The sequence below is a fragment of the Mustela putorius genome, unplaced genomic scaffold, assembly GCF_011764305.1.
Source record: "Mustela putorius furo isolate JIRA1106 unplaced genomic scaffold, ASM1176430v1.1 tig00000992_pilon_pilon_pilon, whole genome shotgun sequence".
Lineage (NCBI taxonomy): Eukaryota > Metazoa > Chordata > Mammalia > Carnivora > Mustelidae > Mustela > Mustela putorius.
This window is the reverse complement of record NW_025421526.1, coordinates 2675628-2703513: the sequence shown is the minus strand read 5'-3', so window position 1 is coordinate 2703513 and position 27886 is coordinate 2675628. Positions and strand designations below refer to the sequence as shown.

Below are 27886 nucleotides of genomic sequence, written 5' to 3'. Positions count from 1 at the left end.
TTCCGCCGAGCTGCGAGTTCATGGGCTCCCACAGCCCCAGCGAACCCGGGAACCCGGCAAGGGCTCGGCCACCCGCGCACCGACTGCCCCGGGGCCGTGAGGGGGGCGGCTGACGTCACAAGCACCGAACGGGCGCGCGTCCGGGCTCCGGCTCCGTCCACACTCGCCGGCCGGGAACCGAACACGCCTGGAACAGACCGTCCGCACAGTCGCTGAAGGCCCGCGAGGCGCCGAGAAAAGAAGGCGGGAGTGTGCGGCCGGAGGGAACAGGATGACGCCGCTCCCTTCGCGCGCCAGCCGGCCCTCCGCGGAGCCAACGGGAACTCCGGACGCGCAGATCGGGCCCGGCTCCCGACTCGAATTCTGAAGCGCCGCCGCACGTTACCGCCGCGAGGCGACCGGCGTCGTGAACGGCCACGCGACGAGGCTCGCTGCGAACAGCCTGACCTTCTCTCCGTCTCGGGTGAGCGCACGCGGCAGCCTGCGCCTCCTCGGCGCGTCCCCCCGCGCCTCCCCGCCTGCGGGCGCCCCCACGGCACCAGGCGCAATCACGGTCCAGCGGCCGTTCGCTTGCGCCCCGAGCGCGCCGCCACAGCACCCCACGCAGCCGGCTGCGGGCCGCGGCCGTCGCACGGCGCCCGCGGCACAAACTTGCAAGCCCGCCCTCAGAAGGCCGCGGCCGCGCGCTGCAGCGAAGCCCCCGCGGCGTTCAGTCAGGACGCGCCGAAGCGGTCCGACGCCCGCCGAGCCCCGCCGAGAGGCCGCGCTCCACGCGCGCGCCCGAGCCCGGCGGCGCCCGCTTCCCGCTCCTTCCGGGCTGGGGGCCGAGCGCGCGGGCGGCGCAGGGCTGCCGGAGGTGCCCTCGCGCCCAACCCGGCGAGCCGAGGGCAGGGGCTCTGCAGACCGACAAGAGGAGCATGAACGCCGTCAGGCGCACAACACTACCTTCTCGCGCGCGCGCGCGGGGGCGATGGCCACCCACGGGCGGACCAGCCGGGCCCGCCGAGCTCCCAGGATCCACCTCCCGGGCCCCGGACCCGCCCCCAGGCGTGCGCGGCGGGGCGGGCGCTGGGCGCGCAGCTCTTAGTCCCGCCCCGCCCAGGCGGCGTGGGATGGACGCTGCCCGCAGCCAATCCCCTGGCGGCGCGTTCCGCTCCGGACGCTTCCGCAAGCTGTGCGGCGCCGCGCGGAGCCGATCGCTGGCGCGGGGGCCTCCGGAGCAGCCGTCGCCCGCGCGCTGACGGGGTTCCGAGCGGGCCGCCGGGACTGAGGCGGCGGGTGAGTGGGCACGAGCGGCCGCGGGGGCTGGGCTGCTGTCCGCGGCGGGAAGGCGCTGTGGGGCAGGAAGGCTGGCGGGGAAGGTGGACTGCGGCTGCGTCGGCGGCTCCGGGTCGGCGGGCGCGGACCCGAGGGCCTCCGAGGCGCGTCCCGGGACCGCGTCCCCCGCCGCGGTCCTGTGGGCGGGGCGGCCGCGAGCCGGAAGGGCGAGTCTGAGGCGGGCGTGGGAGCCGCCGCGGCTTTCGCGGAGCTTCCGCGGGCCGAGCGCCCCCGCCGGGCGAGGGAGTCCCCGGGAGGGCCGTCGCCGCCCTCGAGGCCCCGGCGTGGGCAGAGCCGAGCGGCTCCTCACGGTCCGAAGCCCTGACGGAGCGCGGCGGACGCCCGGGAAGGCTTTCTGCCGTGGGGCGGGGCGCGCCCTGGGCCTCCGGCTCCGACGGAAACGTGCAGAGCTTTGCTGTTTTCCTTCCCACCGCGGACGGTGGACCGACTGTGCTGCGGCTCCTCGGAGCCCGGCCTGCGGCTTGGGAAGACGGGGACGCGGTGGCCGCGCCTCCGGCTCCGCAGCAGCGCGGGCGCGCGGCCCCTCGAGCCCCGGCGCGTCCCGGCGTGTGCCGCTGCGCTCGCGGAGCCGGGCCGCGGAGCCGTGCGCTGGGCCGAGCGCGTGCGGCCCTTCGCTGCGGAAGCGCGTGCTGCACGGCGTTGGGAGCGATTCCTCGGCCGCGGCCGCTCGCGGGACCCAGCGGCCGGCGGCTTCTCGGACCTGTCGCGGGCGCGCCTCGCGGGCGGCCGTCCCCGGGGCCGGAGGACGTTCTTCGGGGCCGCTGCTGCCTTCGAGCGAGGCTGGGAACCGAGGCAGCGTCGGCATTGCAGTCCCGGGGGACTCATACCCCGTCTTCCTGCGACCGTCCTCTCCAGTGCCGTGGAAGGAACGACTCAGAAAAACCAAGAACTAAAATTTTAGGGGAGTTGAGGAGTTAGAGGAGGAAAGGCTCGTTGCTGTGACTTCCCTTCTCATGAGACTGAGAAACCAACCTTCGCCCTTGGCCGCCGGGTCTCCCACCGCCGTGAGTTCTCCCAGGGTCAGTGTTTAAAGAGCGGGGACTTGCTCCTGACCGCTCTTTGGGAGCAGCGTTACGTTAGGTACAAGAGTCTGGCTATTCAGAAGACCGGCTGCATCCACTTTGCCTTTTTCTGTCTTTAATTCGATTATAATTAGCAAACGTAGGAGTATCAGGTGTGCGGGATAAAGATTTAACGACTGTAGGTTTCTCAGTGCTCATCAAGTTAGATAAACTAGTCTTGATCCCCGTTATTATTTCACCCATCCCCTCTCACCAGCCGCCTCGGGCAACCACCCCCGTTTGTTCTCTGTATTTAAGAGTGGTTTGGTTTGGTTTGTTTTGTTTTTTGGTCTTTTTGTTTGTTTTGATTCTTAAATTCCGTATATAAGTGAAATATATTGTTTGTCTTCCTGTAACTTACCTCACTTTAGCCTTACATCCTCTAGGTCCGTCCACGTTGTTGCAGATGACAAGTTTTCATTCCTTTTCATGGCTAAATAATGCTCTATTATACATATATTTGCATCCACACATCTTTATTCATTCACATGGGAGTGAACACTTGGGTTGCTTCCATATCTTGGGTATTGCAAATAATACTGCAGCTTTGTTTTTTTATGTTAGTTTTTTTCTGTTCGTACATTTTTCTCCTGAACTTTCACTTTGGTTTCATGATATAATGAAGTTTAGGTTTTCTCTTTCCGTTTGCGTTTTCCTGTCCATTATTTCATTTAGTAAAAACAACATGCTAGAAGACAAGCTTTAGGAAAGAGATTTTAATTTATTTTTTCAATAAGATCCATAAAAATAAGTGTTGTTTGTCTTACCCTGAAGTCCAATGTTAACAGTTATTTACTGCCTTCATTAGCATCTGCAAGTACTATGTTTTGGTGGGTGTGTGTGTTCTCTTACAGAACTAGAGAAAAATGATCCCAGTGACACTTAGTTTATCATGCCAGAATGAAGACTGTTTACGTTTCCAGTTATATCATTGTTAATTCATTTCATTGCTTTCCTGCAGAGCAAACATGAATGTTGGAGTTGCCCACAGTGAGGTGAATCCAAATACCCGTGTAATGAACAGCCGGGGTATGTGGCTAACATATGCCTTAGGAGTTGGCTTGCTTCATATTGTCCTACTGAGTATTCCCTTCTTCAGTGTTCCTGTTGCTTGGACCTTAACAAATGTTATACATAATCTGGTAAGAATTTCACTTTATACAAAGCACCTAAAAACCTAAGGTTTAGTATTTGTCAGGGACTGAGGGAAGAAGCAAAAGGGAGTTGCTGTTGAATGGGTACAGTTTCAGTTTTGTAAGATGAAAAGAGTTTTGGAGATGGATGGTGGTGATGGTTGCATATCAGTGTGAATGCACTTAATACCACTGAACTGTACACTTAGAAGTGATTATGATGCTACGTTTTATGTTATGTGTATTTAAACAATTTTTTAAAAAGTTTAAAGCTTCATGCTATAAAGAAGAAAAACACATGACTTAGTTTAATAGTTTTATTGAGATATAATCATATAGAATATTAAAACTTGCTGACTTACAGTTCAGTGATTTTTTTTTTAATACATGTGACAATTTTGAAGAATTCTAACCTGGAATAGGATTATATTTTTTTCTATAATACTTAATATTTAAACATTGGGCCCTTTTTCTAAGTAAGGCCTCTTTTTTCTTCCTTATGGTTTTATGGAATCTAGAAAATAGTAGGTCATTTTAGCAAAAATTACAAGACACTAATTCAGGCTGTTACAATATATCGACTAACAAGAATGCTTCAGAAGTAATTATGGTTTTTGATTAACTGGAGACTAATAACCATCTTTGATTTCAATCCTTGTTAATAAACTTCAGTCCTTTCTAAACTGCTTGATAGTGACCTCTCTTATCTTTAACAGTCTAAGAAGGCAGAATGAAAGAGGAGAAATCCATTAGTTGAGTCTTATAATTGACTCCAGACTAATTATATTTTTAAAGATATCCAGAAAATGAGGAACATGGGATATTAAGGCAGGGAAATATAGGAGAAATAGTTCTTTTTTAAATTAATATTTTTAGTTCTTATCTTCTGAAGGGTATTTGAATTTGGAGGAGAACAAGGGTAATGTGGTGACAAAAACAAATAAATGTCATTTAGTCCATTTTATGTGATGGACTTTGGTAGGACTATTTTTAAGTAGTGACTTCTCTGAAATATTTTACAGGAGTTATATACGTTTTACTATATCTGTTTTACTATCGTTTTCTTTGGCTTTCATGAGATCACTTTTTCCTAGATAGATTTCTCATTTTCCCTTTTCTCTTTCTTGTAAATTCTTCCTTCTGTTTTCCTCTCCTAAATATTTCTGCCCCCAAGGTTCAGTTCTTCATCTCTTTTTATTCTGTGTATTCTATCAAGATTACTTCATCCTTATTGCCAGATCATCTTGTACCTTAAGCCAAACGATTATAAATTGAACTCATTCCTGGTCTCTCCCTTACCACTCACAACCTGTTCCTCTGGCTTTTTTCCTGATCTAATCTAAAGGCACCACTGTCTGTCTGGTAAATCAAGCCAGATAGCTGAATGTCAAAGGTAAAGTGATTCTTGTAAAGAATTATCCAAATTGAGACTGTTTTGAGAGTAAAAGGGAGCGCTAATAAAAACTGTTCCAAGAAAATAAGTGTAAATCAGGACCATTCATGCTGTCTAAGATACGTGGTCAGTCTATTTTAGATTAACTCCTTTTCCTCTGCATTCCATATCCATTTAGTCAGAGCCCTGTGTTACTGCTTTACTGTCTCAGTTTGATCCCCACTGGGATTGCTATAATTTGTGCCCTTATTTTTTTCTCAGGTGGATTACTCTAGTAGATTAAATGGATTCCTTGATGTTCCGCTACCATCCTCCATTCCAATTTGGCAGAGAGTTATTTTAAAATGCACATATGCTCAAGTCATGCTCTGAGTCCTTCTATGAATCCTTATTATTTCATAGTAAAATAAGTTCCTTATGTGGTATACAAGACCAGTTGATAACAGTACAGTGTCAAGAAAAGGACTCAACCTTATCTCAATGCATCTCCAAACATGAGTATTGCTCTAACAGTAATGAAAATTATCTTATCTTTTTATTTTGGCTTAGGCTCTTTTCCCACTATTTTAATACCCTCCCTCAACCCTCCTCTGCTGAGCAGATTCCTACTTGTCCAGGAAAACTCGAATATCTCCATCTCCAGGAAGCTACAGAACTTCTATGCTGCATTCTTTTAAGTGTATTTGTCTTAGTTTTATAATTAGGAATCTGTCTCCTTATTTCCCATATCTCTAAAGACCTATGTAACTGCTTGCTGAATTAGTCTGTGTTCTCATATAATTTTCCCTTCTCCAGTGGCACATGTATTAAATATACTTTAGAAGTTACCCTCTCCCCTTGCCCAGATGTTTTCAAGTTGGTTGACTGAGATTTTGAAATACAGTATGTGTCTCTGAACAAAGCATAGGTAATTGACAACTTGTTGGAAAGCACACTTTTGACTTATTAGTTCACCACACTAAAAACCTAACTACCAGCCATTGATGTAGCAATTAACATGACTCCAGATTTAAATTTCCTTTGAAGACAGAGTACATTAAACCAATAAAATATTAAATAGTCCTGAGCCCTTTTAAATGGGAAAATAGACCTACTTGTTATCCGTGGTTAGAAAAATTACTGCCTTTAACTTTCTGAACCATACAGTAGAAGCCAACAGTGATTGTTTGTATTCATTTTTACAGTGCTATAGTTCACTTTTAGAGGTATTAATATTTCACAGAATTCTCAGCCTAGCTTTTTAAAGAATGAAAATGTTCTGTATTTTTAGCCAGTAAATATTAACGGCTAACCATGAGCTACATATTTTCTTCCCCAATTTTTTTGATTTGGGTATAAATTTTCCATCACTAAATTTTATGGAATAACTATTAAAAATAATGGGATAGAAGATGTATGGTCAGATGAGATTTTATTCTTTTTAATTTTTTAATTAATTTTTTTTTTAATTTATTTATTTGACAGGCAGAGATCACAAGCAGGTAGAAAGGCAGGCAGAGAGAGAAGAGGAAGCAGGCTCCCCACGGAGCAGAGAGCCCAATGTGGGGCTCGATCCCAGGACCCTGGGATCATGACCTAAGCCGAAGGCAGAGGCTTTAACCCACTGAGCCACCCAGGTGCCCCTATATAAGATATTTGTTTGAATATTCTAAACACTAGTGATACATGTAATTTGAAGGAAGTAATGAGAGGATTGTTTTTCTCTTTGATGTTTCTAATACATGCATGGGTTAGAGTAGAGATTCTTAACTTTTTGGGTCCTATACTCCTCAGAATTTAACAGACAATTTCTGTTTAATTGTCTCCTGTAAAGCCCATGTGAGAATGGTTTCCTTGTGCTTACAGAATAAACATTCCTTAGCTTAGTGTCATCTTGGCTTAGTATCTAGTACTTGCTGCATACCAACCTTTGTTCCTGAGGTGTTCAGGCTAATGGGAGAACAAACATGTAAACAATGCTAACAAAATATATTGTGCTAGAAATAAAAGTATTTTTAATAAAATTCTATACAAGCACATAAGCTATTACTAATGAGGGAGGCTTCACAAGGAGTTGTCGCTTGACAAGAATGAGATAGTTGATAAGGTAGCATCATAGCTTTTGCCTCAGCAGCAAAGAACCTCCACATTGGCCATATACTCTGACTGTACCTTTGGTAGCGGTTTCTTCCCTACATTATAGTTGCTTCTGGATGTCTTTTTCTTACTGTCTCATAGAAGATTGCATTTTTTTCAAGGCTGTGGACGTTTCTTACTCAGTTTTATATGTGCATACATGTCATGTGTCCTGTACATATAAGCCATTTATTAAATGCTTTTTGACTTAAATCCAATAGAACAAGAGTGTGTTTCTGTATAGCTTAGGTGTTATTGTAGCTAAACAACTTTTGTAATGCCTGATGGAGTAACTGGAAAGTAGACTCAGTTTTGAAAAGAATGGCTCTCTTAACTTAGTTAATAATATAAAATTTCAAACCACTAATTTTTCTTTTTTTTCCATATATTTATTAAAAGTTGAAGAAGCAAAAAAGACACCTCATTGTGACTTCTAAGACGAAAACTGATGATAATATTTAGGCAAGAATATTCTGTTACTGGTGCCTCAGTGATCCATCCTGCAATGAAGTACTACCAATGATCTAAATAGAATCATAAAATCAAGGATACAAAATCTAGCATATATTGGTTTTTTTCCTAATGACAAAATTAGATGTTCAAACATATCCCCAGACAGAATGGATTTTAGTAATGTTTTATACTTTCAAAAAAGCTAACTTCAGGGCCACCTATGTGGCTTAGTTGATTAAACATCTGACTCTTTTTTTTTTAAGATTTTTTATTTATTTATTTGACAGAGAGAGAGCACAAGTAGACAGAGAGACAGGCAGAGAGAGAGAGAGAGAGAGGGGAAAGCAGGCTCTCCACTCAGCAGAGAGCCCGATGCGGGACTCGATCCCAGGACCCTGAGATCATGACCCGAGCCGAAGGCAGCGGCTTAACCCATTGAGCCACCCAGGCGCCCCCAACATCTGACTCTTGATTTTGACTCCAGTCATGATTTTGGCATCCTGAGATTGAGCCCCGCATCTGGCTTTTCTCCTTCTCCCCCACCCTTTAAATCAATAAATAAATCTTTTTAAAAATTAACTTCAGAAGAAACACTATTGGGCACGGTGGCGATTTGAAAACCAAATTGAGTTGAACATTATATCTACTATATAACCATCTTTGTTGTGTTAGAAAAGAACCATGGAGACAAAGACAGTCTTAATATTTTCCAAACCATTTTCCCCAATGCAGAAATTTTATTATTATTTATGAATTTGTATGTTTTTATAATTTTGTAAGTATCATCAGATTTATTAATATGACCCTAAACATTCCTATACATCAGGGATAAGATACTCTTGTTTCCTGAGTGGGTGGCTCAGTTAGTTAAGCTGCTGCCTTCTCTGCCACTCCCCTTGCTTGCGCTCTCTGGCTCTGTCTGTCAAATAAATAAAATCTTAAAAAAAAAAAAAAAAAAGATAATCCTGTTTCCCAATAGGAAAGGTATTAGAAAACCTAAATGTAATGATGTAAAGTTATCCTGATTTTGTGTGTGTGTGTATTTTCAGTTTAATAGAAGATGAAAACAGGTTAGTTTCAGTTGATCTTTTATTGGTTTTCACCAAATAATATTCATATGCCTCTGGAAGTTTTATTTTGCTTTGAAGAAACTGGCCACAGCCTTTCACAAATATTATGAAAGCTTAAAATTTGAGCTGTTAAGTTGAATCACCCATACTGTCATAAGCCCTCTGGAACTATCTTAATGCTTACTGACAAATACTAATTTTATATTTGGTATTGATTATATAACCCCTTGCTTGTTTTCCAGGGGATGTATGTATTTTTGCATGCAGTAAAAGGAACACCTTTTGAAACTCCTGACCAGGGTAAAGCAAGGCTCCTAACTCATTGGGAACAACTGGACTATGGAGTACAGTTTACATCTTCACGGAAGTTTTTCACAATTTCTCCAATAATTCTGTAAGTGGTGGAAATTTCTTAGGTATGAAGAAGATTGGGTAAGAGGGAGCGGTCCTTTTAGTAGGTTGAATTTCAATTAGAAACAATATTTGTTGAAACATCTACCAATAAAGAGCTACCACAGAGCATAAAATACAGGCAAAATTTTTAACAGCTGAAATGAACTGTTTTTACCTCAGTCAGTAATACATAGAGACAACATAGTGTGCCTATTAGTATGTTTAGATATTCTGGGTAATACAAGTCAAATATATCCTAGCTCATAGCCTTAAGTTGCTTACAAGAAAGCTAAAGATACCATCTTATCCCGTATCTTCCTAAACATGGATTTGGATGATTTCAGATGAATTTGATTGACCACCTCCCCCCTGGCCCTGCCCCCAATTTAGATGTTCAAACTCATTGGGAGACACTGCTGTATAGTTTATAGACAAGAGAAGTTAGGCTTTCATCGTAGAACAGATCTCGGTCAAATCCTGTGTTTATCACTCACCCTGCTTGGTTTGTTCATAAATGAAATTCTGACCACTAGTACATAGCTCAGTTTGATGCCATAAGAAATAAATGAGATAATACCTATCTGTAAAGCATTTAACCTTAAATTACCTCCTTTTACCTGATATTCAGGGCCTTTCAGAGTGGTTCCTGCCTCGTTTTCCCTCTGTGTGACTATTTTACCCCCATCCACCTCCCATCTGGTAAAACTTTTCTAGCCAGCATTTCTTGAATACTTCATACATAGTCCTATTTCTGTGCCTTTGTTCAAATCATTTCTCCTACCCCAGATACCTTCTCCTTTCATAATTTATCATTCTTTCAAGATTTAGATCCTACCTCCTCAATAAGGTCTTTTCCTTAGCACCTATCCTTAAGTAATAATGGTCTGTTTTGAGCTTTAGTAGTTATTACATATCCCTTATTTATGCCACTTTGTATTATCTGTGATTGTAAATGATTTGTTTGTGCAAAGAATTTGTCAGTGCATAGATTGCTTTGAATCCCACACTCAGTGTAGTTGCATACGTATAATGGACATTTTACATATATCTTAGTCAAACACTGGGTACCTTATAGCTTATATATAGTAATGCATCCATGATAAAATCAGTGCAGTCTGGAATAACTGGGAAGATTTCTTGGAGGCTTTAGGATTCCTTAAACTAGAATTTTAGATAGATGAGCAGAAAAAGGAAGGCTCTTTCAAATGAGAAGAATAAATTGATCATAAAGTGATTTCTTTTTTCTTACATTGATAGCACTTTGAGGAAATTTTTAAAGGTTTTGTTCCAGCCCCCTATAAAATTAACATAAAAAGATTAATGATTTATATGATATAATAAAGATAAGTGCAGTAACAGGAATAATAGTTATACAAACAACCCTAAATTTGGATTTAAGCTCTACTGCTTACTAGCTGCATGACTTTTGGCTATTTCTTTGAAAGCCTCAGTTTCCTCATCTATAAAATGTTGAGGATTGCATTATAATTAATGTAAAAAGCCTGACATTTCTACTGAATTTTCAGTAAGAGCTATCACAAAATAGTCAACTAAAATGTACCTGTGTACAACATCCGTATTTCTAAAAATGTATTTTTGACCCACAGGTATGATTTCAAATATTCTGTGATTAAATTCCTTATATAACTGGAGAAACAGCATTAAAGCCATCTATATAAATTGATACTTTTCAGAGTGCTTTCATAGTTTCTTATTTGATCATCATTTGTCAGGTAGGTGGGGCATGCAATGTTATCCCAGATTTTTAGATAAAGAAATAGGTTCAAATGCGTTACATTGTTTCAGTCTTACAGCTAGTTAGAGTCCAGAGCCCAGATAAAATCCTAAACTTCAATATAGGTCTCTTTCCGGTATACCCTTTGGTAACTGGAAATGGGCAAATGGAAATCTGGCATCTTGCAGTTAAATAATTCCCACCTTGGTTTTGCATCCCTTTGGAGGGTTGTCTTAAGTTTTCTAAGAACCTGTCATTTACACACAAAGTTAGTCTTTAATAAAAGACCTAAAGGGGGGGGGACATGTGCTACAGTATGAGAAACCATTCCAAGAAGATAAACTATTTCCAACATATCAGGTTATACATTAAACCCATAATGATTGTAGGAAATCAGATATGCTTACTAAATGCAAATGCAGATATGCTTACTAAATGCAAGCTATTTTGTTAGTGAAGGAAGTATAAAAACAGTCTTCAGGTATATGAAATGTGGAAGAAAGGGTTTAGACTGAAGGTTGAGGAGTATGGTTTATTTTTCCAGAAGTTCTGATTATAGTTTGTGAAATAGGTGGAAAATTATAGAATTCCTCAATTTAGATGATTCTGAAAATGATATATGGAGCTCTCTGTGATTTTTTAGTTATACCTGAAAATAGCTGTTCTTTTCTAACCATATTATACAAGATATTTTTTCCCCTTATTAGAAATTAATGACAGTACTTAGAGGAAAGGCTACTAGGATACTTTCCTGTATACTCTAATAGTACTAATTAGATGAACAGCCATAGCAGAATAACTTCTTAGTTATGGTCAAGTAAAGTATGATATTTTAGTCTTTACATCTTTTCTATAGTAGGATACTCTCAGTGGCCAGATGATGTGTCTGCACTCTTGATGTACCCCCGGGTAAAACTAGACAATTCTCACTTGATGGTTTATGGTCCTAAAGGTAGCTTAGTCTTGTTAAAAAAAAATTCTCAGATGTTGAATGTCTTTGAATATGTACATATGTCCAATTCAGCAAAGCAGTTGGAATTTTACAGCAGTGTCTGTCAGTTTTCCAGTTAAATTGGTTGTCAACCTGTACAGCTATAATATGGAAATGAGAACATCAAAAGGGCGATCAAGTATTTGATTTCTTTCAAAGATACTGAATTGTACTAATGTATGAACACCCCATTTTTACAACTTTATAGCAGTAGTTTTTAACCTTTTGGTACATCACAAAGCCTTTGAAAATGTGATAGATGCTTTGGATCTGGATCTTCTCTGCAGAAATACAAAACTGTACGTGAAATTGCCTTATACTTTAATGGATACTAAGTAGCAAACACCTTGTTTTCTTTTAAGATTTATTTATTTATTTTGGAGAGGGAGAGAGAGAGAGAGAGAATCCCAAGCAGACTCGATGCTGAGCATGGAGCCTGTTGCAGGGCTTGCTCTCACCAACACCAAGATCATGACCTGAACCAAAACTGAATGTTGGACGCTCAACCAGCTGTGCTACTCAGGCGTCCTGCAAACACATTCTTTCAAATGCATTTAACATAATGGCAGAGATGTGAAATGTGTGTATATGCCTCCGTTAAATCACTTTTTAAATCCCAAATTAATTTAGGCCCCAAAGGTATTTATTGTTTCACTGGCCTTTTTTACCTTTAAATTTTTTACCAATTTTACATGTTATATATGTTTTTAATTTTTATTTCTGCAGATATTTTCTGGCAAGTTTCTATACGAAGTATGATCCAACTCACTTCATCCTAAACACAGCTTCTCTCCTGACTGTGCTAATTCCTAAAATGCCACAGCTTCATGGTGTTCGGATCTTTGGAATTAATAAGTATTGAAATGTTTTGGAATGGAACAAAAATGTTTACAGCTACTGAGTTTTCTGTAAGGAAGGAGTGGTTAGGAAACTGCACTGTTTCCATGATAATGTGAAATGAGAAGTATTTACATTGGAGGGCCAGTTGCTGGTTCTTCATATGCTGTTTTGAAGGGCAGATATTTACTATAAGATGCCTCTGTCTAATGCATGTGGTGTCTTTCTAAAGAGAGGCTTTACAGGCAGGCTGGGCAGGCCCAGCTTATAAGTTAAATGGCTGTAAAGTGAGGGTATAGTAGATAAATCCAAGGAAAGAAGAGATTTATAAGATACTAAGAACACCTTAGCTTATAATGAGTGGACATTATGTTAGGAGAAGAAAATTTCCAATCATTCAGTCAGTTTAAGCAGACATACATGTAAACCAGAATCATCTCTTTACAAGTTTATTACAGATCATTTTTATTACAGTTTATTACAGATCATTTTATATTCCTCTTGTGTTACATAAGAGGATATTTCCCTCTTGTTTTATACAAGCCAATCCCTACTTTATGATTGTAATTTTTTGGTTTTGCTGGCTCGACACTGTATTGAAGGATGAGGTCATTTTTACATTTATTAAGTTACTGTGAAGGTCCACCTTCATGACTGGTGATAGAAGACAGCCAGGCACCTTATAAAGAGCCTCTGAGTCAGACTTCTCATTTTGGAGCAGAGTGGGTTTTGTTGCCTTTCCAGACACAGGGCTGCTAATCCAGTGAAGAAAATAATTTATTTCACACAGTTAAAATATATGATAAGTTAAAGCTCTCTGCTTATTTAGTTGATCAATCTGATTGTGAAAGACTGCTGTTGTTTAGAAAAGGAAACAAAATGGACAGCTATTTAGCCGACCTGTGGTCTGGCAGAAACTGCTTCTCTAGCAGTAGTACCAAAGTAAATAATGGAGTCGTCTTTAGTGGGATTGCAGTAAAAAAAAAAAAAAAATTTCTTTTCTTACACCCCCTGCTCTCAACCCCCATACTTTTCCCATTAATGTTTTGCCTTTCAATACATGAATTTTAGTGCAGATTAACCCAGAGTGGTAACTGTTTCCAAAGCAGCAACCACATTGAATTCTTGTGGCTTAGAGACACTTCCGATAGCTGGCATTAATTACAAGAAATAACTTATACTGCTTTGAGAAGGACATATGTCAAAAACAAAGTTCTGATACGGGATGAAACTGAAAAGTCCGCTAATATTTGTAAACAAAACTGAGTGAAAAGAGTTATAGACCAACTGAAAAATCAATTTGTTTCAATAAACTGACTTTTGGGGGCTAATGATCATTATTTTGTATTACAGAAGTACCGAGTTTAGAAATCAGTTGTGTAATAATGCTTTTGTATGTTTGTCTTTTCCCATGTATTTTTAAACCAGTAATCTATACTTGAATAAAACTTTTCTTTCATGTAAGATTATTGCAGGTAATCTCCAAATTCAGTCAGCAATGTCACATTTATTTTTCAAGGTTTTTTTAGGCAACTAAATTTGTAAAATGAAGGTAGTTAAAAATGTTCCTTTGCTTTTCTTCATTTTAAAGGCTTACATTTTTGCACAGACTTCAGAGATAGAAATCTGCTTCTGTTAATGCAGGCCTTCTGCTTTTTTCCCCACTTATCACCCACCTTCGAAGTTTTAAAAATATTTATTCAATAGATATTTAAGGGCCCAGTCTTGTGTAGGTATTGTTTTAGGTGTTGTGACTATGGTTTGCGAGCGAGACAGACAAAATCTTTTCCCTTACAAACTTACGTTCAAATTGGAGAACAGATAATAAATGAGTCAAAACATACTATTTCATGTAGTGATAACTGACATGGAAAAATATTAAGCAGGTGAAAGTCAGGAGAGCCTACCTCAGAAAGCCTTCACTAATGTTCCTAAGGTGATTTTTGGATGAGAAAGGCGTGATAAGAAGACAAGAGTCGTAAGAAATGAGGTCAGAGAAATAGAGTCAGATGATAAGAGGGCTCTATTGGCCAAAGTAGTAAGCAAATTTTCTTCTAAGCTTGATGAAGCCATTGGATAGTTTTACATAGATTAAAGGGATCGGATTTTTTTTTTAAGGGTTACTGGCTAATGTTGAGAATAAAGTGTAAAGCAATAGGAAGCAGGAGGAATAGTTGGAAAACTACTACAGACAAGAGCTAGCTCCGACTAGGAAAATGGCTGATGAAGTGGTGAGAAGTGATCAAATTTGGGATATGCTTTTTGGTCTTAACACCAGGATGAATGGTTGTGTTAAATATGGTAGCTTACCAATTTCATAAGTTTGTATCGTTTTATGTTAAAAAAAAAACACTTTTTTTTTTTAAACAAAATCTGTAATGACTGTGACTATTATTTGGAACAAAAGTAATTATTGTGCTGTAATTGTTCCTAATTTCAAATCAGGAAACAATGGCAGTTTCTAAATATACATGAGTTCAGAACTACCACTAATTTTAGGATTCATTGGTGAATTTCCCCGGCAACAGTTATTACTGTGGAGTTCCATGGTGGTTTTCTACTTCCCTATTCCTTCTACATTTATTTATTCAATCATTATATTATTTTGGACTTGCAGATGTTTTTTGGCTTACAGTTCATTGTCCTTCCTCATTTGTTGTTCAAATGTTCTCCAGATTTGGCATTGGAAGTCCAAGTTCCCAGTGATAATTTCCAAGTTGGCTTCTGTTGAGCTACACCCTGCCTCTTTTTCTTAAGCATAGAACTATTTTCTGGGCGCCTGGGTGGCCTGATCATGACCTGAGCTGAAGGCAGACGCTTAACCCACTGAGCCACCCAGGCGCCCCTAACTTCTAATCCTAGCTTTAAGTTTACTCGCTGTATGACCTGCAGATCATCAAACTCTGTGGTCCATTTGCCTCATCTGTCAAATGAGGACAGTAAGTAATTATTTCACAGGATCATAGTGAGGTTTAAATAAATTAATCTGCAACACTGCTCGGGACAACCGAAGTTAATTGCTAGTTATGGTTACTATTGTGACACAACGTTTTGAAAGCGTGAGTTTCACCCAGAAAACTCCACATTCTGGTAGTTCTGGATGTACTGGTATCTGACAGTAGACCGTAGCTGCGACTTCCACAGGGACTCCCCGGTCTTCCACTCACTCCCACCAAGCACCTGATGCCACTCAGACGCGGGTGTGTGTGACAGCCTTACTCCGTGGGGCGCGGGCAGCGGAGCGAGTCCCTGCGGGCCGGGCGGGCCGGGCGGAAGGCAGACCGGGATGAATGTATTTGCCACGTGACAAGTTCCCACGCCAGAAATAGGAAAGCAAAGCACACTGAAGAGGCCCAAGAAGGAGTATTTTCCTGAAGGTCGTGTGCACGGCAAAGACCGTATTCTAGATTTTTCATGGTGAACGAATTGCACAGCCCCGTCCCCTTTGTACTCACAGAAATGAGGCCGCCCCACGCCTTGGCTCCCCGGTTTAGCCCGGCCGCCCCGCAGCGCTGCCGTCCCCCGCACGCTTCCAGGCGGGCGCGGCGCCGTCCCCTCGTTCCACCCGGCTTGGGATCGCGCTCGTCCGGCCGCAGGGGCGGCCGAACTCCTGCCACAGGCCGACGAGCTTTCCACGCAGCGTAGTGTCCGGGAGTTGACGCCGCGGACTCCGTCCCCCGTCGGCTCCACTGGGTCCCAAGCCGGTGACCCTGCAGAAGCCCTGCCGCCCGTAAGCCTAAGGGCCGCGCAGGGCGGCGCGCGGCGTCCCGGACGAGCGCGGCCCCGCCCCGTGAGTGACGTCACTTCCGGGGCGACCGGCCCGCCCCTGGCTCTGGGGGAAGCGCGGTCGGCCGTCCTCGCGGGGCAGGGTCCGGCGCTGTGGCCGCGGTGGTGCGCGGGGACGGAGGGTAAGGCGGCCCGCCCTCCGCACGGCTTTCTTCCCGCCTGGTCCGCCGGCCCGGGACGGGGTCCTCTCGGGAGCCTTCGCGGCCCGCAAGACCGGTGCTTCGCTCCGGCTTCCCCGCGCGTGTCCGTGACGCGACTCCGGGTCCTTCGGGCGGCGGGGCCGGGCCTGCGCTCCCCGCCTCGGCCCTCGCGCCACGGCCGTGCCCACCGCGCTCAGCCCGGGCCCTGCGCCACGGGGACGATGAACGTCCCGGCGCGTCCTCGGACGTCCCGCTGCTGCGGAGGGAAGGGCCGCGGGAGCCCCCGGGGTTCTAGAACGGGCCGTCGGGGGCAGGAGAGCAGACACGTGACCGTGCGCAGGGACCCGGTGCTCCGGTGAGGGCCGCTGTCCTGTTGGGGCGACCACCGAGATGCCCTCGTGCTGAAGTGGAGGTGGCGCTAGGAAACTTGGGTCGCGCGTGACGTGGGCCTCGGCTCGCAGCGCTTCAGTCGGTGAGGCCCTCGGGCGGGGAGCCTTGCGGAACGTCGGCGCACGCCGGGCAGCCGAGCTGTGTCTTTTATGCGGATTGTTTTCTGACCGAGTTGCTAAATTTATTTTGGAAGCGCTTTCCAGGAAATGGGACGCATTTATCTGTTCTGTTGGCCTTTGTCATTTTTCTTAAACCGATTTTGTCTTCTGTAGCTCTCAAAAAATAAATAGCACTTTGCAAAGGACTGTCCGTGCGACTATGAGCTGTTTGACGAGTAATGAATAGTTGACTGAGAACATCATGGTGGTACCGAAAGTTTCACAGTTGATGTCCGTGTGTTCACCGCCGAGGGCACTGTACGCATTCATACGGTTATTTCCGTTCGCACGCTGCTACGGCCTTTAGAAATTTCTGCTAACTTTTACAAAACTCTCTTCTAATTTTACAAAACTATTATATTGAAAAATAAACCAATAAAATTGGAATTTTGCTTAACTGAATGGGTTAGTGGTTATTGTCAGTTCCAAGTAATTAGTTTGTCTCTTCATTTCTTTTCCAGGAGTTATTTATAGAGTAAGTATGCTAATACTGAGTAAGACAGCAGGAGTCCTTTCTAAACCAGCAAGAAGGAAAACTTACGAATTTTTAAGAATTTTTAATTTTCATCCTGGAAAACCGTTTCTTCATAAACTAGTGTTGGGAATCGAAACCAGTTGTGATGATACAGCAGCTGCTGTGGTGGATGAAACTGGAAACATTTTGGGAGAAGCGATACATTCCCAAACTGAAGTTCATTTAAAGTAAGTAGACATTATCTTGGTAGTTCCCACTTTTGGGAAAAACAAAGTGAAATAATTATTTTCTATTTATCATATATAAAAGTTCACTTTTAGGAACTAAGTTCTTCTGTGCAAAAGCTCCTAGTAGCTGTAATAGAAAACCTTAAACCCTGCACCCTGGCTTTTAAGGCTGTCCACAGTAAGCTCTCACTTTAGCTGAGCGTCTTGTGAAAAGAACTAAGCTCATTCCCAACTCTGAGATTTATCCATGATTTCCCCTTAGTAATGCCTTTTCCTCTTTTGTCCACCTGTACGTTTCATGGTCTTGACTAAAGTCCTAGGAGAGCGTAACTCCATCTCTAGCCTATGTTAATCTCTGGGGGAAAAAAAATCCTATTCACCTTTATACCTATAACTCATGTTGGTACTTAGAAAATAATACACTGTTGGTCGCCTGGGTAGCTCAGTGGGTTGGGCCGCTGCCTTCGGCTCAGGTCATGATCTCAGAATCCTGGGATTGAGCCCCACATCGGGCTCTCTGCTCAGCGGGGAGCCTGCTTCCTCCTCTCTCTCTGCCTGCCTCTCTGCCTCCTTGTGATCTCTCTCTGTCAAATAAATAAATAAAATCTTTTAAAAAAAAAAAAAAAGAAAGAAAGAAAATAATACACTGTTGTATAAAAGCATTGAATGGTGCAAGGTTTATAAACCCGTGTCTTTGCAGAGGACCACTAGTGAGGCTACAGAGATGAGTGGGCTGGGTATAAAGTGGAAAATACCTGGAAGAAGAAGAAGCCAGTTGTGGCCATGTAGAAACGTAGGCGCTGTTTTATTTGACCCTCGGAATTTTCAAGAGAAAATGGAAATCCAGAATATAACTGTAATATCTCCAGGTGTTAAAATTAGTTGTTAATTCAAAATATATTAAAATGCTGCACAAATCAAATATGCCTTCAAGCCATCAATTTATAACACTTGAATAGTGAAAAAGGTTGGTATTTTGAGATCACAGACCTGTGTTTGAATTACGAATTAAGCAATTGGTGTTGGCTCTGATTTTAGGCAAGTTCTTTATCCTTTCTGATTGTGTTTTCACACCTGTAAAATGGGAAAGATAATAACCTGCCTTATAGGATTGTAGGGAGTATAATAGAAATAATATATATGAAAAGACAGAATATACCTCTAATAGTTAAATACTGTGTGAAACAGACTGAGGTAAGATTTAATCAGGTGTAGTGAAATACTAAAAAGTCCTTTCCTTCAAGGAGCTTAACCTGTTCTCTGAGGCGTGATATATAGACCTGCAAGGAAACACAGCATTCAGTCCAAGGCAGCATAAAGTATCAAACAAGTGGTACAGACAGTAACTATTACTACCATGCCTCAGTCCCACTCCGTATTTCTGAGTGTCCTGGACGTTTGCACATGTAAATGTTGACTGTGTAGAAAGGCCTTCCCTGACGACTTCATTTAAATTCAGTATCCCCAGCATGCTTATTCTGTTTGACCACACCCTGCTTGTTTTCTTCATCATCCTTTTGATAATTTTTACCTTTGTTTATTTCTGTGGTCTTTTCCCCAGTAGACTCTGAACTCCATGGAGACAGGCTCCGTCTTAACTGTCTGTATTACCCACTGCACTGTGCCAGGTAGCCAGCGCGGCATCTGGTACACTGCAGGGGCTAGTGGCCTTGGATTTAGGCCTTCAATGAATGGAGATGGAGAAAAATATTGTAGCAGGAGTAAACATTGTAGAGGCAAAGAGGTGAGAAAGTAGGACAGACGTTCCGTTTAGTTAGTGCCCAGGTCACTGGAGATGAATACACAGGAAGTAAACTTTGTGGAACCGTCTACACAGCTCATCTCGGCGTTTACTGAATTCCTACCAGGCAACATTTGAAGCACCGTGGTACAAATATGACTAAAATGCATGATCCTTGCCTCTGAGCAGCTTACCATGTCAAGTGCTTTACAGTGTAGGTTTACATTCTGATGCAACGATCTTACTATCTAACTATCTACTACGGTCATACACGGTTTTCTGTGCCTCGGTTTCCTTATGTGTGAAATAGGGATAGTAATGGTAAGTAGCCCCTATTACTGTTGTGAGGAGTAAATGTAAATTCTTCCAAGGTGTGTGGCGCAGTTCTTGACAAATAGCAAGAGCTCAATAGAAGCTACTTATTAGCATCAGTCGTACTTCTAGTACTGTGACAAGTGAGTGAAGAAGACAGTCGGGTAAGCAAGTCATTGTAAAGCAGCATGGAAAATGCATTGATAGAGGAGTGGTTAGTGGGGGGTGTCCTTTCTTCAAGCCAGAAACTGAAGGACAGTCAACTTTTTTTCTCACCACTGTCGAATCAGTCGTAGTAAATCTGCCTCCCAAATATTTCTTCAAACGTTTCCCTCCCTTTCCGCGTAATTCAAGCCCTTGTCTCTTGCCTGAATTCTTGGCTCCTACCTTGAGGCCAGATGGTTTCCCTGACTTTCTATTAGCCTTAACCCCTCGATCACCTACTCTTTATGCTGTGTACAAATTAATTATTTTGAGAATAAAGCCACGGTCTTACTCATCTCTTTTGTCTCAAGTGCTTAGCTAGCATAATCCTTTGGAGATAAAATACATAAAAGAGGTACAAAAAGGAAGGGAGGTAGGCATGTGGGCGAAGGAAGAAATCAGTAGAAGAGGATTTAGACTTGGAGTTACCCAAATTTCAAGAAAGTAAATGTTTTTGAGTAGGATAGTTAGGGGTCAGCATTTTGCTTTACTTTCCGGCAACACAACATAGAATGGACTCCAGGGAATTGGATTTAGAAGGTTCTGAGTAGACTGAGATAATGGGAGCTTCTCAATCAGGCTGCTGTGGGAATGGTGATGTACTTAATTGTGGGAAGGGAGATAAAGGAGATAAAGATGAAGCTGGAAACCCAAGTCATTAGAAGGTTTAATGCCATTAACAGAGTTGAAGAATATAAGAGAAAAAGTAGCTTTGAAGAATTAAGGAAAATGGTATTACTATATATAAATGTGTTGAAATAAGATTGTTTCTTTTATTCCCCTCATTGCCTGATACAATATATATTATAACAATATTTTAAATAATGTATTTATAGCAGAGGTAGAGAGAGCATGAGCAGGGAGCGGAGCAAAGGGAGAGTGAGAAGCAGACTCCCCACTGAACAGGAGCCTGCTTTGGGGCTCCATCCCAGGACCCTGGGATCAAGACCTGAGCTGAAGGCAGATACCTAACTGGCTGAGCCACCCAGCCTCCCTGCATATTATAACTATTAAGTAAATATTAATTGAATGCACCTACTAAGGGTTTTCATATCTGTATAGAAGTTACAGTGTTAAATATTTAAAGGTTTTTTTGAGAGTAGAGGTATATCTTGCTCTGCTTCTCTGGTGGTAAGTTAGTCACATGCTGGCATTTTTTTTGCTAGCAGCTTTGCCTCCTACTTCTTTACTCTTGACATTTTTTTTTTAAGATTTTATTTATTTATTTGACAGAGGTCACAAGCAGGCAGAGAGAGAGGAGGAATCAGGCTCCCCACTGAGCAGAGAGCCCTATGCGGGGCTCGATCCCAGGACCCTGAGATCATGACCTGAGCCGAAAGCAGAGGCTTTAACCCACTGAGCCACCCAGGCGCCCCTGCTCTTGCCATTTGGAGTGGGTCCTACATAAACCCAAAATCAAAATTACCAGCTCTGGCACCAGAGTCCCAACTGTATTTCGGGATTGCAAGCTGTCTGCTGTCCTGCCGTGACCTCAAGTACAGTGTGTGTAAAAATAAACTCATCTTCTTTACAAAACTGTCTTCAAGTTTCTGTTATTCTTTCTTTTCTCCTAGTCACTCCAGCTCAATATGTGAATCATGTTGGTGCTGTGGACCCTTTTCCCCTTACATCCAGTCAGTCAGAACAGTTTTCAAGGATCTCTCCCCCTTTCTTTCACTTCTCATGATCATGTAGTTTAAGATGTAAACAAATACTTTTAAAATGACCTCTTTAAAAATTCTCCATGTATGGGGCACCTGGGTGGCTCAGTGGGTTAAAGCCTCTGCCTTTGGCTCAGGTCATGATCCCAGGGTCCTGGGATCGAGCCCCGCATTGGGCTGTCTACTCAGTGGGGAGCCTGCTTCCTCCTCTCTCTCTGCCTGCTTGTGACCTCTGTCAAATAAATAAATAAAATCTGTCTACTCAGCAGGGAGCCTGCTTCTCCCTCTCTCTCTGCCTCTCTGCCTACTTGTGATCTGTGTCTGTCAAACAAGTAAATAAAATCTTTTTAAGAAAATTCTCCATGTAGGGACACTTGGGTGGCTCAGTCAGCTAAGCTTCTGCCTTTAGCTCAGATCATGATCCCAGGGCCCTGGGGTGAGGTCCCACATCACACTCCTTGCTCAGCATGGAGCCAGCTTCTCCCTTTGCCTGCCACCCCACTGCTTGTGCTCTCTCTCTGTCTGACAAATAAATAAACAAAATGTTTTAAAAATAAAAATTCTATCTCCAGAGAGATTAATTTTTCTAAAATCCAATTTTATCCTGTCCTTTCCTTGTTCAAGACATCTTCCATAGAATGCTTCTTAAGATTGTTTTGGTGGTTCCATTCATCATCAAATCCATAGGAATTCGTTGTGTACAATTTTGAAAAGTCAGACATTACACCTTTAATCACTATATACTGAGTTTTGATAGTGTGCTGCATTACAAGGCATGCATATTTGAATATACTTGACTAATATATTTAGCTGTAAAATAATTTGAAAACATGCCTTCAGCCCTAACTTTTCTTACTCTGTGTTCACAGTCTTGAAATTATAAGAAGCTGTTTTTTTGTTTCTTCCAGAACAGGTGGGATTGTTCCTTCAGTAGCTCAGCAGCTTCACAGAGAAAATATTCAGCGGATAGTGCAAGAAGCTCTCTCTTCCAGTAAAGTCTGTCCAAGTGAACTCTCAGCAGTCGCAACCACTGTAAAACCAGGACTTGCTCTAAGCTTGGGAGTAGGCTTATCATTTAGCTTACACCTAGTAGACCAGTTAAAAAAACCTTTCATTCCCATTCATCATATGGAGGCTCACGCTCTGACTATTAGGTTGTTAAATAAAGTAGACTTTCCCTTCTTAGTTCTTTTGATTTCTGGAGGTCATTGTCTATTGGCATTAGTCAGAGGAGTTTCAGATTTTCTGCTTCTGGGGAAGTCTTTGGACATAGCACCAGGTGACATGCTTGACAAGGTAATTATTTAAGACTTAATTTCTCCATTCCTTTCTATTAAGTTGTCTATTTCAATCAAATAATAATATACTACTACCATTTATCTAAATATTTCTGATTAATATATTAGACTGAAAAATTCATATGAGCAGTAGGAAAAAAAAAAGAATAGTACATAGTTTTAGAAAAGATTTCTAGCCATTATGGGTGAGATGGTAGGGGTTTAGATCAGTACATAAAGGCTCAAATAGTTTGCATATGCAGTTATGTTTTTAATCAAAAAATATATCTGAAAGAAATTGCCATGTAAAGAACTATAAAAAAATGTGAAATAAGAGGGTATATAAAATAATATAAAGACATTAAAGATGTACAAAGTTCTGTGATTAAACATCACAATTGCTGACACCATCACCCAAGCAGGCTTCTTTTTCCTTTGTGTATGAATCCTGAGCCTACTGCTCTCTGCAGAAATCAGCTGCAATGATTAGAAGAAATGGACAGGTTCTCCTTTTTTAAGCTAATCATTAAGCACTCATCGTGAATTTCAGACTTGCTTTTCATCTCCAGTAGAAGAGCTGAAGTAGACAGGGAAGCGGTGATTGCCCACTGCTGGGCGGGCTGTGAGGAGGAGCGAGAGTCTACCCTTACGGACCACCAGCTACGGTCCATTTATATAAAAGCAGAGCGTATCTTACTGATCCAGGCTTCTTGTTCTGTTTTGGGTTTGGGTTGGGTTTTGTGTATATGTGTGTGTGTTTGTGTTTTTAAGTAAATTTCATTTCCTTTGCACCTTGGTTTCAAAATGTGCAATTTTATCACTCATTATAGAAATTTTTGTTTTCGATAGGTAGCAAGAAGACTGTCTTTGATAAAACATCCAGAGTGCTCCACCATGAGCGGTGGGAAGGCTATAGAACATTTGGCCAAACAAGGAAATAAACTGCATTTTGATATCAAACCTCCCATGCAACGAGCTAAAAATTGTGATTTTTCTTTTTCTGGACTTCAGCATGTTGTTGATAGGATAATAACACAAAAGGAAAAAGAGGAAGGTATATTTCTACTTGGGGAGTTAGAACAATGAGTAATCCTGCATTGTACCTAAAAACACCTGCTCGTTTCTGCAGGGATCCAGAAGGGGGAAATCCTAGCTTCGGCTGCACACATTGCCGCTGCGGTACAGCACACGACAGCGTGCCACATTGCGAAGAGAACTCACCGTGCCATTCTGTTCTGCAAGCAGAGACGCCTGTTACCTCCAAGTAATGCAGTACTGGTAAGTTCTGTCACCTCCTCTAACAGGATTATTAATACTTTACAGTATGTTACTTTTCTTCTAGGAGCTTAATTGATCCTGTGCATAGCATCAAATGTGTTTACGTCATAGCCCAGAAGTATGAAATTGTGCAGAATAAAGACTAACAGCCATTTCTTACACAGGTGTGACAGCTTCATGGGACATCTGCACAGCCTGTGTGCTAAAAAAACTCCAAGACTGCATCTTCTCATTGAATTTAAAAGTGGGTTTACAATAAGAAATGAGATGCAGGAACTGCTATCATTATTTTTAGAAAAATAAGCTAGTTCCCTGCAAATTTATGTCCCTTTGATGAAATCCCTTTAGATCTGCGTAAAAGCCTTGGTAATCTTCTGTTTAACTGTATCTTAAACTTTATCCTTTTGCAAATTACAAAATGTGAAAGTATTTAAATGATGGTAGATTCACAAAAAGAATATTATGTGAATATTAAAGGTAATAATAGCTTTTGAAGAATAATGTAAAATGAGAAAAATCCTTATAAGTAAAACCGGCAGGGTCTAAAACACTGTTGAGCTTTGATTATAATTAGAAAAAAGTTAGAAGAAAATGTACAAAAATGATAGCGGTCCAGGACTTCTGATGATACAGTAGGTTAGGTGTCTGACTCTTGGTTTCGGCTCAGGTCATGATCTCAGTTCAGGATTCTGAGATCCAGCCCTGGGACAGGCTCTGTGCTCAGCATGGAGTCTGCTTAAGTTTTGCTCTCCCTCTCTCTCTGTCTCTCCCCAACTCCGAAAATAAATAAGTAAATCTAAAAAAAAATCTAGTGGTCATTGTATACTGATATTGATTTTCTTTTCCTCCAAACTTTTACCATACACATTGATCACTTGCCCATTTCCCACCTCTCAAAATGTGATGTTTTCTTACTGCATATTGCTGGGATTTTCCCCAGGTTAAGCTAACAGTTTGGCTCATACCCACACGTAATTGTTAATTTTGGTCTTTTCATTTCCTTCAGGTTGTATCTGGAGGTGTCGCAAGTAACTTCTACATCCGAAAAGCTCTGGAAATTGTAACAAATGCAACAGAGTGCACTTTGTTGTGTCCCCCTCCCAGACTGTGCACTGACAACGGCATTATGATTGCATGGTAAGCCGTAGGACGTATGTGCTCCACTCAATTTGCCATTTCATCATGCTACATCTTCTTCCTTTAAATCTTGGTCTGTTTATTTTATTTGCATCACTCTTACTTAGGAACGGTATTGAAAGATTGTGTGCTGGTGTGGGCGTTTTACACAACACAGAAGGCATCCGCTATGAACCCAAGTACGTGGTACCTTTTATAAAATCTCTGCAAGCAGTGTAAAATCCAAAGCCTAAAAACAGAGAGTAGTGGGGCGCCTGGGTGGCTCAGTGGGTTAAGCCTCTGCCTTCGGCCCAGGTCATGATCCCAGAGTCCTGGGATCGAGCCCCGCATCGGGCTCTCTGCTCAGCAGGGAGCCTGCTTCCCCCTCCCTCTCTGCCTGCCTCTCTGCCTACTTCTGATCTCTGTCTGTCAAATAAATAAATTTAAAAAAAAAAAAAAAAAAAAAAAAAAAAAAAAAAACAGAGAGTAGTTAGTGGCGGCAGAAGGCGTCTCCTGTCCTGACGGCCTCGCCTCAGGCGGAACATACTGTCCGCGCCAGTGTTGCCTTCTCGTGACCGCGCTGAGGCTGAAGATGGTGCCTTTGTCCAGACTAGGATGGTTGAAGCCTTATATTGGACAATGTTGTAAAAAAGCAAACGTCGGAATTTAAGGAGGAAGAACAGAAAAAAAGAGTAGAATCTCAGACCTTTCCTGCCAGTAGTGACAGAGGAAGGTAGAAAAGGGACAAGCCAGCTTTTGAAACCTCAAAGAAGGATCAGTAAAAACCTCGGGAATTTCTAAAGTAGAAATGGATGCAGATTTGACCTTAGGTCTATGGTAAACTGCTTTTATCCTTTCAGCTTTGTAGAGAATTATAAGGCATTTTTATGGTTTTTCTATTTCACTTTTTTATTTGTAGTATGAGAGCAGAACTATTTCTTTCAAAAACTTCAGTCCTCCAATTCATTGAGTTGTATACATTAAAGATGCATAGCTTTCAATGTCAGTTATACCTCAGAGTCGTTAAAAAAATCCCCAAATTTAGATTTCTTAATGGCATTTACTGGCCTTCTCTTCACCCATTGTGCCTGCTGAATTTGTTTTCAAGAACCGTCATGACATATGATTATACAGTAGCTGCGCACTGTTTGTCGGAATTCTAAGCAAACAGTTTGCAGAACTAGTGACATATCAGGAAGCAAGTATTGGAAATAATGTGATTTTTCTGATTGTGATGCAGATGTCCTCTTGGAGTAGACATATCAGAAGAAGTTGGAGAAGCTGCCATAAAAGTACCACGGTTAAAAATGGACATTTGATTTTTGCTTTTCAAAAAATCCCTAAAGGTAGTATTTCAGCATTAAGTTGTGATTTTTTTTGTATTTCAAATTGTGGAAGATGCACGATATTAATTGTTCATCAATACTTTCTTTTGTTTTTCTTTATGTTTGATATTTAACCCACTCTTCTGAGAATCTGTAGTAATATGTTATAGTTTTATAATGGAATATGGACTTTTTACTATCAAAATTAAAACATCTTGTGAGGAAAAGAATGTACTGATATTTGCAGGTAGAAAGAAAACCTTGGAACATATACAGTGAATCTGCTAAATCCTAGCTTCATATTAAAAAGGCCTAGACCTTTTGGTGTTTTTCTCATATCAGGATTATAAAAGCTATTTTTTAGATTAAGTTCTATTTATTTTATTAAATTTATTTTTAATTGAATTATAGTTGACATACAATATTATATTAATTTGAGGTATACAGCATAGTGATCCAACACTTATATGTATTACAACAGCACGGTGAGTATCATTTTACCATCTGTACCATACAAGTTACTGTAATGTTATCGACTATATTCCCTGTGCTGTGGTTTTCATCCCGCAGTTTATTTTATAACTGGAAGTTTGTACTTCTTAATCCCCTTCACTGATTTCCCCTACATCCCCCCCCACCTCTGCCCTGAGAAACTGGTGGTTATCAGTAGAAGCTATTTTTTAGCTCCTTTTGAAACATTTGTCTAACTTTTCTAATGAGAACGATTTTAGAAAAGTAGCCTGGTCAAAGTCATGTCAAATCAGAGAATTCTGAATAAAGACAAAAGGTGACTTTAGCAGAGTGGATGTTATTAATAATAAAAATATATGTTATTAGGTATATTCCCTGGAGCAATTGGAATGTCTATATGTTTCTTAAAATCCATCTGAGATTTTAAGAAATATGGTAGGCAAGTAATCCTTCAAGTATGTATTGTGCTTTTAGTTGACCACGTATGTTTACATCCACTATTTTAGAAATTGTATTTAATCAATGAAAATGTATGAGATGTAAAGGTTTTTGCTTTTGTTTTTGGATAATTTTCTTTGAATTTGAAACTTTATACCTACTTATCCTTTTTTTCTATCTAAAGTAACTGAATGGGGGCGCCTGGGTGGCTCAGTGGGTTAAGCCGCTGTCTTCAGCTGAGATCATGGTCTCAGGGTCCTGGGATCAAGCCCCACATCAGGCTCTCTGCTCAATGCGGAGCCTGCTTCTCTCTCTGCCTCTGTCTGCCTCTCTGCCTACTTGTGATCTCTGTCTCTCTCTCTGTCAAA

The 27886-nt window shown here is 42.0% G+C and overlaps 3 protein-coding genes across 13 annotated transcripts in view; 2 read left to right on the top strand and 1 right to left on the bottom strand.

Annotated features, from left to right (window-relative positions):
* PMS1 (PMS1 homolog 1, mismatch repair system component) overlaps positions 1–1037 on the bottom strand; it is an 85189-nt gene extending 84152 nt beyond the window's left edge. Inside the window, exon 1 of the mRNA XM_045086474.1 lies at positions 946–1037. The gene's annotated coding sequence lies outside the window, so the exon portion shown is untranslated. The remainder of the gene's footprint in view (positions 1–945) is intronic.
* ORMDL1 (ORMDL sphingolipid biosynthesis regulator 1) lies at positions 160–17693 on the top strand. Of its 8 annotated transcripts, XM_045086481.1 has the most exons (5): positions 1136–1278; positions 3361–3541; positions 8806–8957; positions 17455–17468; positions 17590–17693. In XM_045086481.1, the coding sequence occupies exons 2-4, from the start codon at positions 3368–3370 to the stop codon at positions 17465–17467; spliced, it is 339 nt and encodes a 112-aa protein (XP_044942416.1). In that variant the 5' UTR covers positions 1136–1278; positions 3361–3367; the 3' UTR covers position 17468; positions 17590–17693. The 8 variants fall into 8 exon arrangements, with proteins under 8 accessions (XP_004763429.1, XP_044942414.1, XP_044942415.1 ...); XM_004763372.3 differs by lacking the exons at positions 1136–1278; positions 17455–17468; positions 17590–17693 and adding exons at positions 160–463; positions 12409–13983; XM_045086479.1 differs by lacking the exons at positions 17455–17468; positions 17590–17693 and adding an exon at positions 10564–10642 and having other exon boundaries at positions 1134–1278.
* On the top strand, positions 16350–27405 carry OSGEPL1 (O-sialoglycoprotein endopeptidase like 1). 4 transcript variants are annotated; one of them, XM_004763378.3, is made up of 9 exons: positions 16350–16427; positions 17455–17468; positions 17590–17695; positions 22522–22909; positions 23740–23944; positions 24020–24168; positions 25175–25305; positions 25413–25484; positions 26525–27405. In XM_004763378.3, coding segments are annotated over exons 2-9 (1131 nt in total). In that variant the 5' UTR covers positions 16350–16427; positions 17455–17467; the 3' UTR covers positions 26604–27405. The 4 variants fall into 4 exon arrangements, with proteins under 4 accessions (XP_004763435.1, XP_004763434.1, XP_044942412.1 ...); XM_004763377.3 differs by lacking the exon at positions 16350–16427 and adding an exon at positions 16833–16917; XM_045086477.1 differs by lacking the exon at positions 16350–16427 and adding an exon at positions 17135–17251.
* Positions 27406–27886: the final 481 nt, after the last annotated feature.